This window comes from Saccopteryx bilineata, chromosome 4, assembly GCF_036850765.1.
Source record: "Saccopteryx bilineata isolate mSacBil1 chromosome 4, mSacBil1_pri_phased_curated, whole genome shotgun sequence".
Classification (NCBI taxonomy): domain Eukaryota; kingdom Metazoa; phylum Chordata; class Mammalia; order Chiroptera; family Emballonuridae; genus Saccopteryx; species Saccopteryx bilineata.
The window spans coordinates 192,258,611-192,274,872 of NC_089493.1; the positions used below are offsets into that span (position 1 = coordinate 192,258,611).

Sequence of the window (16,262 nt, forward strand, 5' to 3'; positions counted from 1 at the left end):
CAGGGGTCCCCAAACTACGGCCCGCGGGCCACATGCGGCCCCCTGAGGCCCTTTATCCGGCCCCCACCGCACTTCTGGAAGGGGCACCTCTTTCATTGGTAGTCAGTGAGAGGAGCATAGTTCCCATTGAAATACTGGTCAGTTTGTTGATTTAAATTTACTTGTTCTTTATTTTAAATGTTATATTTGTTCCCGTTTTGTTTTTTTACTTTAAAATAAGATATGTGCAGTGTGCATAGGGATTTGTTCATAGTTTTTTTTTATAGTCCGGCCCTCCAATGGTCTGAGGGACAGTGAACTGGCCCCCTGTGTAAAAAGTTTGGGGACTCCTGCCTTAGGGGTATTTAAATATTTAAAAATTTTCCATTCTAGTTGACATAGAATATTATATCTGTTTCAGGTGTACAGCATAGTGATTTCCATTGTGCACCCACCTGGCACCATATGCAGTTATTAGAATATCACTGGCTGTATTTTCTATGCTGTACTTGAAACCACTGTGACTGCTTCCATCACTGTTCCTCCGGACGTCTTAATCCCCTCACCTTCTCCACCCGCCCCTTCCCGTCTTGCAACCAACAGTTCTCTGTACCTGGGAGTTTGTTAGTTTTCTTTGTTCGTTTATTCTGGTTATTTCAGATTCCACATATAAGTGAAATCGTATTGTCTTTGTCTGACTTATGTCACTCAGCATAATTCCCTCTGGTCCATCCATGTTGTCACAAATAGTAAGACTTCATTGTTTTTTATGGCCACAGTATAGGCATGCCACATCTTCTCTATCCATTCGGCCATTAATGGACACTTCGGCTGGTTCTGTTCTTGGCTGTTGTAAATAATGCTGCAGTTAACACAGGGGGTGCATGTATCTTTTCAAATTGGTGTTTTGGAGGATTCTTCGAATAAATACCAGGATGTGTGTGCACCTGCTGGTCATACGTTCAATGTTTACGTTTCTGACAGCCCTCCATGTCGTGTTCCAAAGCGGCTGCACCAGTCTGTATCCCACCCAAGTGCACAAGGCTCCCATTTGCTCCACATCCTCGCCGACACTTACTGCCTGTTGGTTTATTGATGAGAGCCGTTCTGTTCTGGCAGGTGTGAGACTGTTTCTGACTGTGTGGTTTGACTTGCGTTTCCCTGATGAGTTGTGGTGTTGGGCACCTTTCCCTCTGTCTGGTGACCAGCTGCTCGTCCTCAAGAGGAAGGTCTATTCAGGTCCTCTGCCTGTTTTTAATTGGACTGATCCGCTCTGGTGTTCAGCAGCCCCGGCCTGACTCAGACGCATTCCCTGTGATACTGGGCCTCCTCCTCCCAGCACCAAGCTGTTGTGGGCTGGGACATGTCAGGGGTAGGTACCTCTGGAGCTGAGAAATCCCCCTTCCTGAATCTTAACTGCCAAACCACGGGAGTGGGCCCCGCCTGGTCCATGCCTCCAGCCAGCCTAGCAGTCTCAATGTGGTTGCTTTACAGCCTGTTTTAGGACTTCTGCTCAGCTAATCCTCAGGTGGTTTCAGCCACAGCTGTTCTGTAACGTCCTGGTAACCTCGATGTGGTCGTGAGAGGAGGGGAGCACATTTCCCTACCCCACCACCCTGAAGTCCCCCCTGGGGAATTTTTCTTTTTGGGATTCAATCTCACGAGTTCTAGGAGCTGTTGTTTTAGTCAGGAATCGTGTCAGAGCAGCACTGAGTGCCTCAGACCTACTAGGACCTGGGCTCCCAGCATTCTGTATGGGTTTGTCCAGTTACTCCTCATGGTGACCCCGTGAGGCGGGGATGGGAAAACAGACGCAGGTGTGTGGCTGGGCTGAAATCCACACAGCAGCAAAGGGCAGAGCCCCAGCCTGGCAGGCCTCAATGCCTGTAACCTTTCCATCTCCAGAAACTGCCAGATGGATCCCAACAGCCTGAGCAATTTCCTGAGGTCACAGAGGTTTGGGTCGGCCCATCCCTCAACATGGCAATGCCTCGCTGCACCACACAGGGGCTCCCCTAGCTCCTGAGGTGGGGCACACTCAGGACCCAGCAAACTCGAGGTCAGGGATCTCCCGAGGGAGAGGGGCCATCAAGGGGCTTGGCAACACCAGGACTCCTTTTGCTGATCTTCATGGAAAAGCGTTGAGCTCCTCCCCTCTAGGGATGATGTCAGTTGCAGGTTTTTTGCAGATGTTATTTATCACATTGAGGACGTTCCCCTCTAGTTACTGCAAGTATTTATCACGAACAGGCACTGGCTCTTGCTTAGTGCTTTTCCTGCACTTGATCACCTCAGTTTTCTTTTTTTGCCTGTTGACGTCACAGGTTACACTGACTGATTTTCAAATGTTGAACCAGCCTGTACAAATCCCCTTTGTCGCGGCATATAATTCTTACACATTGAGGGGTTCAGCCTGCTAATATTTTGCTGGGGGCTTACGTATCTGTGTTCACGAGAGACGCTGGTCTGCAGTTTCCCTTTCTTGTCTGTGTCCGGTTTTTGTATTAGGGTAATTGGGACGCCTTTTCCCAACACAGTGATGACTGAGAAATCTAGCAGCAGGCCCACTGTGAGGCCCTGGGCAAGGCACTTCCATTCATTTGGAAAGCCTTACTCTTCTCTTGCAAAATAGAACTTATCACCACTTCCCACACCATCCCACGGGCGCGGGAACTAGGGCCTGGGAGGGGAGTGATCCAGCCAAGGTTATGTTGCCCTGCGGGTTTGAAGCCCTTCCACCCTGAGAAGCCTTCCCTGTTGGTTGAGTCTCTGCCCTTGAGCTGAGAGCCACGGGGGAAACTGAGGCCATGGGGGCAGCGGGAGCCGGGTACCTGCAGCTGCTGCAGCTCGCTCATGTTGCTCTCGCACTGTGCCATCATGTCCCGCATCTGGTTCTCGTGTTTCTGCTGCTGCTGCAGCCGCTCCGACTTCTGCCTCTTCTCCTCTTGCTGGGAGAACTGCAACAGAGTGGGGGGAGGGGGGTTACTCAGGGGGCTGGCTGGGGGCGCTGAGGGCCCACCTCCGCCCTGACCCAGGGACACCTGGTCAGAGGGACGCCCCCCCCCCATTTAGAGTCCTCCACCCAGCTGAGACCCAGCCTCTGCCCTCAAGGCTTATGGGGACACAGCCCTATGCTGTGACATGTGCTAGGACATGTCCCACACAGGAATCAAGGAGCGACTCCAAGTCCCCGAGCCACACTGAGGACATGTGAGGGAATGACAGGAAGGGGTTAGCGGCAGAGGACGCGCGGGACAGAAGCGCCGCAGTGCCCGGAAGCGGCGCGATTCTCCTCTGTGCACCAGAGAGAGGTCGGGGAGGCTAATAAAGCTGCCGAGCTGTGACTTGCAGACGTCCTTCTGAGACCCTCTGCTGCACCCTCAATTTCGTGTTCCCCACCCGAGTAAGGTGCAGGCCCCCCCAGCCTGGGCGCACGCCCCCCCCCCCCCCCCCCCCCCCCCCGGCACAGCACAGCCTGGGGCCCACCTGCTTGATCTTCTCGCGCTGCTCGGCGGCGCTGCACGCCCCGCTGATGTGCAGGCTCTTCTTGTACATGGCCATGCGCGTTTTGCCCTCGCTCCTCTGGATCTTGGGCAGCCGCGCCTTCTCCTGCTGCTGCCGCGCCTTCAGCTGCTCCACCATGCGCTGGTTGTAGCGCTGCATCTGCGCCAGCTCCTGGGGGGCGGGGCGACAGCCGGCCGGGCCGAGGTCAGCGGCGCTCCAAGCACAGGGGTGCCGTCAGGGCAGAGGCTGCCACTCAGTCAAGAGCCCAGGACCCACGTGGCCCAGTATGCTCAGTAGAGCAAGGCTGTGTCATTTCACGTCCACCATTAAGTAACATTTTAAACATTATTGTTAACAGTGTTTAGATCCTTCTAAATGCTCTCTCCTCTTATCAGCGGTGACATGCTGGTCACAAGCTCCTAACTCGAAGCAAATGTGCACTAAAACAGATGGTTCATCATTTTGATGGTATCAATTCATGTTTTTAAAAAATAGAGATTTGAATTTTTCCTTTACCTTATACTTATTTGTATTTCAAAATTTGGCACGGGCAATACCTCCTACAGGAAGTCTTCCCTGACTTTCTCAGTAGGTTGGGTACCCTTATTCAGAGCCACCACAGCCCTATGCTGACTCCCATCACTGCATGGAGATTAGAAGATTAGAAAGTGTGATTAACCCATGTCAGCTGTGCAGTCAGCTATCAGTCTGTGTCCCCACTAAGGGGACTAAACTCAAGACGATTACACAGTAGAGGGGGCTCTAGTCACACAGCAGGGGCCCTCACTGGGTCTGGGTAGATTAAGGAAGGCTTCCTGGCAGAGGTGGTGTTTAAGTTGATACCTAAAAGATGCTGAAGGAGTCCGTGGGAAAGACAATGTAAAGAAAAGCAGGACGAGAGGATGCGGGAAAAGAAAGAAGAATGAAAGGGACACACGCGTGGGTGTCAGGGCCTGTGATGGAGCTGCTCCAGCCACTGGCTTCCCTGCATCGCTTCCCCTCCTCCGGGCCCTCTGAGCATAGGCACAGCATCCCGGGAACCGGCCAGGTCTCCCCGCAGCCGGCCTGACTCCTCCTGTGAGCATGGGGTAGCCCCCGCCCAGGTCTCCCACGGAGACTGCCTGACTCCTCCTCGGAGCACAGAGTAGCCCCGCCCAGGTCTCCCACAGAGATGGCCTGACTCCTCCTGGGAGTACAGGGGGTAGCCCCGCCCAGGTCTCCCACAGAGATGGCCTGACTCCTCCTGGGAACACAGGGGGTAGCCCCGCCCAGGTCTCCCACCAGCCTGACTCCTCCTGGGAGCAGAGGGTAGCCCCACCCAGGTCTCCCACTGGCCTGACTCCTCCTGGGAGCACAGGAGGTAGCCCCGCCCAGGTCTCCCACTGGCCGGCCTGACTCCTCCTGGGAGCACAGAGGGTAGCCCCGTCCAGGTCTCCCACTGGCCGGCCTGACTCCTCCTGGGAGCACAGCGGGTAGCCCCGTCCAGGTCTCCCACTGGCCGGCCTGACTCCTCCTGGGAGCACAGAGGGTAGCCCCGTCCAGGTCTCCCACCTGCCTGACTCCTCCTGGGAGCACAGGGGGTAGCCCCGTCCAGGTCTCCCACCAGCCTGACTCCTCCTGAGAGCACAGAGGGTAGCCCCGTCCAGGTCTCCCACCTGCCTGACTCCTCCTGGGAGCACAGGGGGTAGCCCCGCCCAGGTCTCCCACCGGCCTGACTCCTCCTGGGAGCACAGGGGTAGTCCCGCCCAGGTCTCCCACCAGCCTGACTCCTCCTGGGAGCACAGCGGTAGCCCCGTCCAGGTCTCCCAGGGGATGACCTGACTCCTCCTGGGAGCACAAGGGTAGTCCCGCCCAGGTCTCCCACCAGCCTGACTCCCCCTGGGAGCACAGGGGGTAGCCCCGCCCAGGTCTCCCACCAGCCTGACTCCTCCTGGGAGCACAGAGTAGCCCCGCCCAGGTCTCCCACCAGCCTGACTCCTCCTGGGAGCACAGGGGGTAACCCCGCCCAGGTCTCCCACCGGCCTGACTCCTCCTTGGAGCACAGGGGGTAGCCCCGCCCAGGTCTCCCACTGGCCGGTCTGACTCCTCCTGGGAACACAGAGAAGCCCCACCCAGGTCTCCCACGGAGACAGCTCACCTTCTCGTGCTTGCGGAGCAGCTCGTGACGCTGCAGGAAGTACTGGTCCTTGAGCTGCTGTTTCACCAGCTGGTGACGCTCCTGCAGGTGGTGCTCCTCCATCTCCCACAGGGCCGCCTCCCGCTCTGCGGGGACACCGGCCTGTGAGGCGCTGCTGGCCAGAGCCCGCCCCACCGGGCCCTCCTCCCAGGGCAGCGGATGCCCGCGCTGCCTGGTTAGACGAGGCCGGAGGAGCTGCCCGCACTAACACCTAGACGTTTCCTCACGGCCTACTGGCAACGGCACGCTACCGGGAGACGTGTTCAGAGCCAGGGGCCTGGGCTGGAACCCAGCTCCATCACTGGGGTCTGGGGCGGGTGGAAGACCTCCCAGCCTCAGCGTCCACCTCTGCCCACTGGGCACCACCGTCCCACGGAGGGAGACTTGTCCTTAGGAGACATTTATGTTCCGTCTCCACAGCACCTCTGCTCTCCTGACGGGTCAACGGTAAGGGCTGTGGAAACCCGATGACAGTGACGGTAACCGGATGGCCTCGTGTCACTGTTCTCTCCTTGGGGAAATAGGTGAGACCCTCTCTGTCCCCTAGGTGCATTACCGAGACAACAGTATGACATTTTATCACTGAAGCCTGTTAATAGACCCTCGTGCTCAGGACAGGGCGGGGAGCTGGTGTCATACAGAGAACCTCAGGCAACCTCCCAGGTCAGAGGGCGCTCAGCCCACTGCCAATGGGCAGCTGACTTCACTGCCTTTCTGTTCTATGAACATCGCTTTCTAACCACAGCACATCGGGGCAATGTCAGAACCACCTTCCACAGGTAGCGTGGTTCAAATGGACATCATTATACAAAGGAAACGGGGCTCTCCCGAGACACCCTGACTCTAGTTGAGATGTCAGAACACCAAGGGCCCGATTTTGTGGTCCACGCCGAGTAGAGGGGTGTCGGCGGCTCGGTTGCTCTGGCCATTGAAGCCTGCCGGGCGCCCGTCATGTGACAGCCGGGGACGGCGCTGGTGCTCTGGCCTGTGTACCGTGCGGAAGCCCACAGGCGCCGAATCAGTTCCCCCCACCCAGCTGTTCTCAGTGGAGCTCCCGTGCCAGGCTGGTGGCCGCTTAGAGCCCACCCCACAAAGCTGCACCCACCCTCTGCTGGCCGAGGACATGATAAAACCCGGGCCAGAGGAGACCCCGTTGCCCTCCAGAGCTCCCTAAAGCAGAGACGCCCCCATCTGAGTTCCCCCAGGGAGCTGAGTGACCCCAGCCAGGCACAAGGACACCGTGTCCGGTCCCCTTCTTCCCTGGGGGCGCCCCCTGCCTCCTCCCCCTGGCCAGTGGCCCACACTCTTGTCCCTGGGAGGTCTCATGCTGTGAGGGACTTGCCAGCATACAAACGGGTCCAAGCGGCACCGCACCAGGGTATGGAGCTCGGCGCCAAGGGGACGTTTGCCTTCTCGGCCTGTCCCCTCAGTAACTGTGCAGCCCCAGCCGAAGGACAGTCGCTTGCTAAGCCTGTTTCCTCATCTACAACACGGGAGGAGAGCGGGACCCGCCCTGATGCCGGTGGGTGAGGCGCGGATCTGGGGAGACTGAGGCACAAAGGCGCGCAGTAGGGCGGCGGCTCGGTATGGGAGGTCCCGTTTGCGGCCTCACCAGCCGCACACAGCTCACCCCCACTGCCTCCTTCCTCACCTCCCTGTTTCTCCGGACATCTGCATGACGCCAGGGAGCACTAAGGATGCCTAGTCTGTTTGCCTCGCCCTGACCCCAGTGGGGGCCTTCCTCACGTTTCCCCAATGAAGGACGACGTGTCATTTCGGCCCCCGCCCCTGCTCGGGGCCCCCACCTCGCAAGAGCTCCTGCTTCCTCATGAGGCACTCGCGCTCCTTGTCGCAGATCTCCCGCCTGTTGTCAGCGGTGATCCTCTTCATTGCCAGCTCCAGGTCCTCCTTCTGCTTGGCCAGGAAGTCCCGGTCCTGGGGGAGGAGGGCAGACTGCTCAGTGGGGGCTTTGGTCTTTGTTACAGAAGGGAAGTCATCATGGTCCCAAAGAAAACAGGAAGAATACAGAAGGGAAATTCAAGAGAGACTTAGAGACACGGTAACCAGTGGTGATGTCTGGGCTTTATACAGACCTTGGTTCAAACAACAGATTTTTTTTAAAAATTTTTTTAAATTTATTCATTATAGCAAGGGGAGAGAGAGTGAGAGAGAGAAGGGGGAGGAGCAGGAAGCATCAACTCCCATATGTGCCTTGACCAGGCAAGCCCAGGGTTTTGAACCGGCAACCTCAGCGTTTCCAGGTTGACGTTTTATCCACTGCGCCACCACAGGTCAGGCCAAACAATGGATTTTAAAAATACTTATGAAACAACTGGAACTGTAAATACTGATTTGACTGCAAATGATGTTATGAAGCAGCTACGTGTGAAATATTTACATTTTTTAGGTGTGCCTATGGTGTTGTTTTTGTTTTTTTTTTAGATTTTATTGATGTTAGAAAGAGAGAGAGAGAGAAAGTGGGAGTAGGAGTGGGAAGCATCCACTCATAGTTGCTTCTCACATGTGCCTTGACCAGGCAAGCCTAGGGTCTTGAACCGGTGACCTCAGCGTTCCAGGTTGATGCTTTATCCCCAGCGCCACCACAGGCCAGGTTATAGTTATTTTTTTTAAGATGCCTAAGATTTATACACCTGTGTTCACAACAACATTATTCACAGTAGCCATGGGCTGGAAACAACTCGTGTCCTTAGATCTGAGTGGATAAACTCAACACGGTCTATACCTACAGTGGAATATGACTCGGCCTTAAGGAAGAAGGGCCTTCTTCTCCACGCTCCCACGTAAATGCATCTTGAGGACTCTGCTAACGTCAAGTAAGCCAGTCACAAAAGAACAAATACTGTATGATCCCACTTGTATGTGAGGTCAAATCAGTAGAGATTAAAGAAAATAAAATGGGCCCTGGCCGGTTGGCTCAGCGGTAGAGCGTCGGCCTGGCGTGCGGGGGACCCGGGTTCGATTCCCGGCCAGGGCACATAGGAGAAGCACCCATTTGCTTCTCCACCCCCCCCCCCTTCTTCTCTATCTCTCTCTTCCCCTCCCGCAGCCAAGGCTCCATTGGAGCAAAGATGGCCCGGGTGCTGGGGATGGCTCCTTGGCCTCCGCCCCAGGCACTAGAGTGGCTCTGGTCGCGGCAGAGCATCGCCCCTGGTGGGCGTGCCGGGTGGATCCCGGTTGGGCGCATGCCGGAGTCTGTCTGACTGTCTCTCACCGTTTCCAGCTTTGGAAAAATACAAAAAAAAAAAAAAAAAAAGAAAGAAAAGAAAATGTAGAGACTGAACCTAAAATGTTGAGTGCTGGCGGCTGTGGGGTGGGGGGATGGGGAGTATTTTAAGGGGACAGAGTTTCGGTTTTACAAACGAAAAGAGCTCTGGAGATGACGGTTGTGGCGGCCGCACACCTGTGGGAATGCGCTAATGCCACTGAGCTCCGTGCACTTGACAATGGTGAAGACGGCAGTTTTACATGATGTCTACTTTACCACAATTTTTAAAGTTATGTAAAAGACCTTTCTATGTTATAATGTATTATGCTATCAAATGAGTTTTAGCGACCGAGACTATTTTAGGGTAAGGCTACGCCCTAACTCACTGACCGCAGATATAACAGCTTGGTTCCTGGTCTATTTTAGAGCTAAATGTCCAGGAGCCCCTGTGATGATCAATCCTCAGGGTTAGTCTCTAGAAGCAGAAAATCCAGGCCAGGGGAGGTGCACATTTTTGAGGCTCTTGATAAAACCTCAAGAGCTGCCAGCCTGTCCTCCCAAAGAAAGGGCCAATCTGTTGTCCCTCTGTGGGCAGGAGGGCCTGTCTCTCTCACCCTGCCCAACCCTGAATTTTTTCTAATCATAGTGTCAAGGGACAGGCTGTGGGGACATATGATGGTGTTCTGGAGTCAGACTGGGTTTGAGGCCTCGGCCCCCGCTGTAACCTCCGCAGCGTCAGCTCTCTGGGACAGAATGCCCTCCCTCCTCTACAGAGGGGACGACGCGCTACACCAGAGCTCTTGTAAACACGGGCTCTGACTCTCTCTGCACTGGGGGCAGAGTGTGCAAAGCCTCCCTCCCTGGTGGGAGAAAATGAGAGCGTGGCCGACAGGGCTGAAGAGCCTGCTGAGGCTGGGGCAGAGGGCCTAGGCCCCGGGGGGAGGCTGGCCGGGGCCGGACCAGCGGGGGCTCTAAGCACATGAGGAGGCTGGTCTTATCTTCCGGACCAGGGGACAGTCACTGAACGATCTCAAGACACAGGGCTGTGGGGGAAGGGTGACACGCTCACACCTGCTGGCGGGACAGAGAGCTGCAGAGGAACAAGAGGCAGGGAGACCGACCGGGAGGAGACCGCAAAAGATGACAGTGGCTCGGGGGTCGCGGAGATCTGGGCAAATCTGTGCATCCCGAGAGAGTTTGGAGATTTAAAAGAAAACATGCTTCAGGAGGTGATGAAGGCCTGGAGGGACAGGAACTGTCAGGGATGACAAGGTTTCTGGCCTGACCACCGGACGGAGGATGGTGGCCCCCTCAAAACACCGGAGCAGGACCAGGACTGGGAGATCATGGGTTTGATGTCTTCGAGACTCCAAAGGAAGCCAACTAGACAGATGGAGGTCCCGGGTTGGTCACAGAGACGTGACGTACAAACAATTCCAGAACAAGCAGGAAGCGCTCAAGGCTTTGGGAGAGGTGGCTATGAAGGCGGGGGTGTCCAGAGACGGGAGCGCTCACTTCCAGCTGGAGGGCAATCAAGGAAGACTGCATGGGAGAGGCAATAACAGGGATGACACGAGGATAGACTAGATCGAGGTATTCAGAATAATAGACGGGTATTTGCCTGACCAGGCGGTGGTGCAGTGGCGCAGTGGATAGAGCGTCAGACTGGAATGTGGAGGACCCAGGTTCAAGACCCCAAGGTCGCCAGCTTAAGTGTGGGCTCATCTGGTTTGAGCAAAGCTCACCAGCTTGAGCCCAAGGTCGCTGGCTTGAGCAAGGGGTCACTCGGTCTGCTGTAGCCCCCTGGTCAAGGCACATATGAGAAAGCAATCAATGAACAATTAAGAAACCACAACACCGGCCAGGGCACATAGGAGAAGCGCCCATTTGCTTCTCCACCCCCCCCTCCTTCCTCTCTGTCTCTCTCTTCCCATCTCACAGCCAAGGCTCCATTGCAGCAAAGATGGCCTGGGCGCTGGGGATGGCTCCTTGGCCTCTGCCCCAGGCGCTAGAGTGGCTCTGGTTGCGGCAGAGCATCGCCCCCTGGTGGGCAGAGCATCGCCCCTGGTGGGCGTGCCGGGTGGATCCCGGTCGGGCGCATGCGGGAGTCTGTCTGACTGTCTCTCCCGTTTCCAGCTTCAGAAAAATACAAAAAAAAAAAAAAAAAAGAAACCACAACAAAGAATTGATGTTTCTCATCTCTCTCCCTTTCTGTCTGTCTGTCCCTCTCTCTGTCTCTCTGTCACACACACACACACACACACACACACACACAAATAGATGGGTATTCAACGGTACGGCGTGGGCATGGACAGAGAGGGAAACGGGTCACCATGCAGGGTCTCAAACCTGGGACTCCCAAACCTCTCTACATCCTGAGTGAGGGGCAAGAACTCACAAGAAGCTGCTTTTTCTGCGCATGCTCCTCCATCTTATGCTTCATGCTCTCCTTCCGCTGCTGCCTGGGGAGCTTCTCCACCTCATTCTTGACCTGCACCAGGGACAGCAGAGAGTGGCCAGGTCAGGGCCCACCTCCCACTCCCTAACTCCTGGGCCAGAGAAAGGTATGGCTTTGCAGGCACGGCCCACAGCCCGGTTCTCCACCAAGCCGCTAAGACCGGTGGCACCTCCTGGTCCATCCTGTCTGAGGCTGACTCAGTTTCCAGACTCTCCCAGGGCAGACTCATGCTGTCTGCCGCCTGGTGTCCACCCCTTCTTCGGGGGACAGCACCCTTCTCCTCCAGGGCAGTGCTTCCCACCCCAACCCTGCTCCCCCAAAGGCCTGTGGGAGACACCAAATGCCATGCCTTTCCGGGCAAAGCCTGGGAGCTGGGCTCTGGGGCCCCCGCACCGCGGACAACCCCAAGAGGCCGTTCACACACCGCTCCCATCTGGAAATCGGGACTGGCCTGGATTGGCACGCCCGCCCTGGGGACTTCCACCTCCGGTCTCCTTCCTTCCTCCTGAGAGTCTAGGAAAGCACCTGTGTCCAGCCTCCCAGCTTCCAGCACACCCAGAGAGGGAGCTGAGGGCTGTGCTCTGGGACCCAGGTCCCCTCCCCAGGACAGGCTGAGAGCTACGCCTCCTCCTTCCCCTTGTCTCACGACCACCTCTCTCTCAGCCAGCTCCCCTCCCCTCCCAGCTGGGTGGGGAAAAGGGGAGAAGGCTGCATGGGTCCAACCTTGGACTGCTGCTCTGGGAGAAGAGAGGGTCGGGCCCAGGGGACAAGTATGTCTGCCCACGCGGCATGCAACCCCTGCTGGTGACATCTCTAGTCCCCCTGGGCCACCATCCTTCTCGCCTGCTCTTCCAGCTCGGGGGGCTAAGCCGGAGGGTCCACAAGGAGCTGCGGGAGACCCCACAGGGTGGGCCTGCCTGGGGTCCAGGTCGGCACAGAAGAAAGCAGAGCTCAGGCGGCAGAGGAGCGGTCGTCATAGTGCAGCGGGAACACACAGAGCCAGACTGACCCAGATGGGCAATTTTCGGGTCCACGAGCTCCCCAGACGCCTCTGTGGCTGGGCCATGGCTGGGCTGAGGTCTCGATCCCCGGCGACCCACAGGGCCCCAGAACCCCACCTCCACCCGCACGCCCAGGGTCCCAGCGCCCCGAGACTGCCCCGCCTCCACCCACACACCCAGGACCCCAGAGCCCCGAGGCCGCCCCGCCTCCACCCGCACGCCCAGGACCCCAGAGCCCCGAGGCCGCCCCGCCTCCACCCGCACGCCCCAGCGCCCCGAGACCACCCCGCCTCCACCCGCACGCCCAGGGCCCCAGCGCCCAGAGACCGCCCCGCCTCCACCCGCATGCCCAGGACCCCAGCGCCCTGAGACCGCCCCGCCTCCACCCGCACGCCCAGGGCCACAGCGCCACGAGACCGCCCCGCCTCCACCCGTACGCCCAGGACCCACCGACCCGAGACCGCTCCACCTGCACCTGCAAGCCCAGGACCCACCGACCCGAGACCGCTCCACCTGCACCCGCACGCCCAGGGCCCCAGCGCCCCAGCGCCCCGAGACCGCCCCGCCTCCACCCGCATGCCCAGGACCCACCGACCCGAGACCGCCCCGCCTCCACCCGCACGTCCAGGACCCCAGCTCCCCGAGACCGCCCCGCCTCCACCTGCACGCCCTTACCTCCTTCTTCATCAGCTTGAGCTGCTCCTGGAACCGGGCATGCTCCCGCTCCTGCTCCAGACGGATCCGCCGGGCCTCGTCCCGGCGCCGCACAGCATGGTCCTGCTCCATCTTCTCCACCTGCTGCTTCTGCTGCCGCTCCAGGTTCTCCAGCTCCGTGTCAAAGAACTTCTTCTTGGCCTAGAAGGAGCAGATAGGGGAATTCAGCAAAGTCACTTGATATGTCACCGGGGGGTGGGGGTGGGGGGGTGAAGGTGGGGGTGGGGGGTAGGGAGCAGGATGGGGGAGCCCAGTTTATCTGCAGACCGGGGGCCTTAAGTCCCAGCTCTTGACCGTGTGACCCAAAACAAGGCACTTAACCCAAGTCTGTTTCCTCTGTGCAAAAGGGAGACCAGACCATGTCTTGCAGGGTTCTTGCCTGCTGTCAACACCGTTAATTCCCCTCAAGAGATACTCCCGTGTGACTCAGGGGAGCGCTATGAGCTGTGACCTTCGTGTCACCGTGTTTACAAGTCAGTGCCTAATGAGATGAGGAAATCAGAGCAATGGGGCAACCGTGAACTGCTCCCCACTGTGCAATCACTCCCCTCTGCAGCTTCTGCTTAAGGAAAACTCGAGGCAGGAAGCCCTGCGGGGACCCGTCTCTCCTCGCACTCACGTTGATCTCTTGTTCAAAGCGTTTGTGCATCTGCTCCAGCTGCAGCTCATGCTTGCTGCTCAGCTGGCTCTGGTTCCGATGCTCTTCTTTCTGGAGCAGCCGAAGCTCTCGGAGTTCCTGGCGCCTGAAGGGTTGAAAGATGTGGACCTCTCAGTCAGAAAGTGGCCTCAAGAGATCACAAAAGTCACGGCTAGGGACACTGAATGCTGGTGCGTGGAACAGCATCACTCCAGTCTGGGACAGGATCAGCACTCAGACCTCATTTGACAGTTATGGACAGACAACGCATTAATAACCTTAATATATAAAGAGTACTCACAAATCAATAAGAAAAGCAGGAATACCCTAATTTTGAAAAGTGACATGAAACATGAACAGACATGAAACAAAAAACAAAAAGAAAATTTAAGTAACCTAGGCGGATCTGAAATATTAAAAAGAAATACTTTTGTAACCTGCTGAGAATTATAAAGTGGTACCATGGCCTTTGAGATAGCAGTTCCACTTCGGGATACTGGTCAATAGCAGCTTTCACAGACGCACAGCAGAACTGAGTAAGGACATCTGTGTCCCTGCGCCCCGCAGCCCCCAGGAGGCCTCACGACCGGAGTCCTGCCACAGACAGGCCTGGTTACAACAGCAACTCGACCCCTTCTCAGCTGGGGGACCAGGGTTGAGCGGCTAACCTGCCAAGGAGTGGTCTCCTCATTTAGAAAATGGTGAAAATAGGGACCCCTAAGAAGGGCTGGCCAGGGGCCGGGCACCTCAGAAGTGCAAAGACAGTTCCGAGCAGACAGCTTTGCCTCACAACCTCCGCCCCACACCCGTCCCTGTCGGTTTCACAGGGTTTTGCCTCCAAAATGCATGTGAAGTCTGACCACCACTTCTCGGCCACCGTCCCAGATGGGATCTCCACTACAGCCCAGACTCCTACCGCAGCCAGAGCTGCCTTTCAAAAGGGACATTAGGGCTGGTCGCTCTCCAGCTGCTGGACTCTGGCGGGGGGTGAGGTGCACACTCTCACCCTGACTCTTCCGCAGCCCTGAGGGCTCCATGACCACACCCCAGCCCGTCCTCCCGGTTCCCTGGACAGGCCGGGCGTTCACTCCTCAGGCCTCCGCCTGGCAGTGCTCTGTGCTCCCCAGCTCTGCGGCGGCCGGCACGCCTCCCCTACAGCTTCTGTTCCGGGGGCTCCCTCGGAGCAGCCCCCGCCAGGCGCACGCTGTCCTACCAGCCCTTCCTTCCTCCGCCTGTACCACAGCTGGGAACGCTCTTGTGTTGGGTGCTGGCCCGTTAGGTGTAAGTTCTACAAAGCCAACAGCCTCAGCTATCTGGGTCACCACATGACCCCCAACCTGGTGGTGGGTGGAAACATGGATGAGTGGATAGATGGTGGGTTGGATGGATGGATGGGTGGATGGGTGAATGGGTGGATGGGTGAATGGATGGATGGATGGATGGATGAGTGGGTAGGTGGATGGATGGATGAGTGGGTAGGTGGATGCATGGATAGATGAGTGGGTAGGTGGGTGGATGGATGAATGGATGGGTGGGTGGGTGGGTGGATGGATGGATGGATAGATGGATGGATGGATGAGTGAGTGGATGGATAGATGAGTGAGTGGATGGGTAGATGGATGGATTGATGAATGGATGGATGGATGGATGGATGGATGGATGGATGGATGACTGGGTGGATGGATCGATAGATAGATGGATGGATAGATGAGTGGGTGGATGGATGGATGGATGGATGGATGACTGGGTGGGTGGATGGATGGATGGATGGATGACTGGGTGGATGGATCGATGGGTAGATGGATCGATGGATAGATGAGTGGGTGAATGGATGGATGGATGGATGGATGACTGGGTGGGTGAATGGGTTGGGGAATGCAGGATCTCAAGCAAAACCAGTGTCCTTTTGTCTCCCTGATCCATCACTTCATGCTGTCGACAGCTCTCTCACCAAAAGTGTGTACGCATGTGCATCCCCCTGGCCACACCCCAACCCTGTGCTTGCCTGAGAAATCGCATCTCCTCATCCTTCTTCTCATCGTCATTGATGATCTTGGAGGTGGTGATGCTCACCTCTACGCCATCCACCACAAACTTGCGTGTCCTCTTGAGGGTTTTATTGTGCAGCCTGGAGTCCTGAAAGGGGAGAATCATTAGGCAAAGCTCAGCCTTTCGGCTAAGAATCCATGCGTGGCAGAAGGTGTGGCCCACAGCCCTCCTGGCCCCACACCCAGGGAGGACATGGCTGTCCACTGGTCGCCTTGCTTCAAGCTTCTGTGTCCCTGTGCCCAGCAGCCCCCAAGAGGCCTCAAGACTGGAGTCCTCCCACAGACAGGCCTGGTTACAACAGCAGCTCGACCCCTTCTCAGCTGGGGGACCAGGGTTGAGTGGCTAACCTGCCAAGGAGCGGTCTCCTTATTTAGTCTGGGACTCTTGAGTGTCTGAACTTACCCCAGTGTCCTTCAGACACTGCCCCATGCCCTCCCCCATCTGGATGCCAGCACACTCACACACACGACATTTCTAACCCTCTACCCCGATGGGCGCCATGACCCTGGACAAGTCCC

At 57.0% G+C, this 16,262-nt stretch overlaps 1 protein-coding gene across 1 annotated transcript in view; it reads right to left on the reverse strand.

Moving 5' to 3' along the window:
* The window catches only part of STK10 (serine/threonine kinase 10), a 93,332-nt gene that overhangs the window by 8,479 nt on the left and 68,591 nt on the right, over positions 1-16,262 (reverse strand). Inside the window, exons 10-17 of the mRNA XM_066273281.1 lie at positions 15,701-15,831; positions 13,678-13,801; positions 13,020-13,199; positions 11,284-11,376; positions 7,465-7,594; positions 5,621-5,745; positions 3,466-3,654; positions 2,811-2,936 (exon numbers count right to left, since the gene is read on the reverse strand). Of these exons, the coding sequence (XP_066129378.1) occupies positions 2,811-2,936; positions 3,466-3,654; positions 5,621-5,745; positions 7,465-7,594; positions 11,284-11,376; positions 13,020-13,199; positions 13,678-13,801; positions 15,701-15,831 (1,098 nt within the window). The remainder of the gene's footprint in view (positions 1-2,810; positions 2,937-3,465; positions 3,655-5,620; positions 5,746-7,464; positions 7,595-11,283; positions 11,377-13,019; positions 13,200-13,677; positions 13,802-15,700; positions 15,832-16,262) is intronic.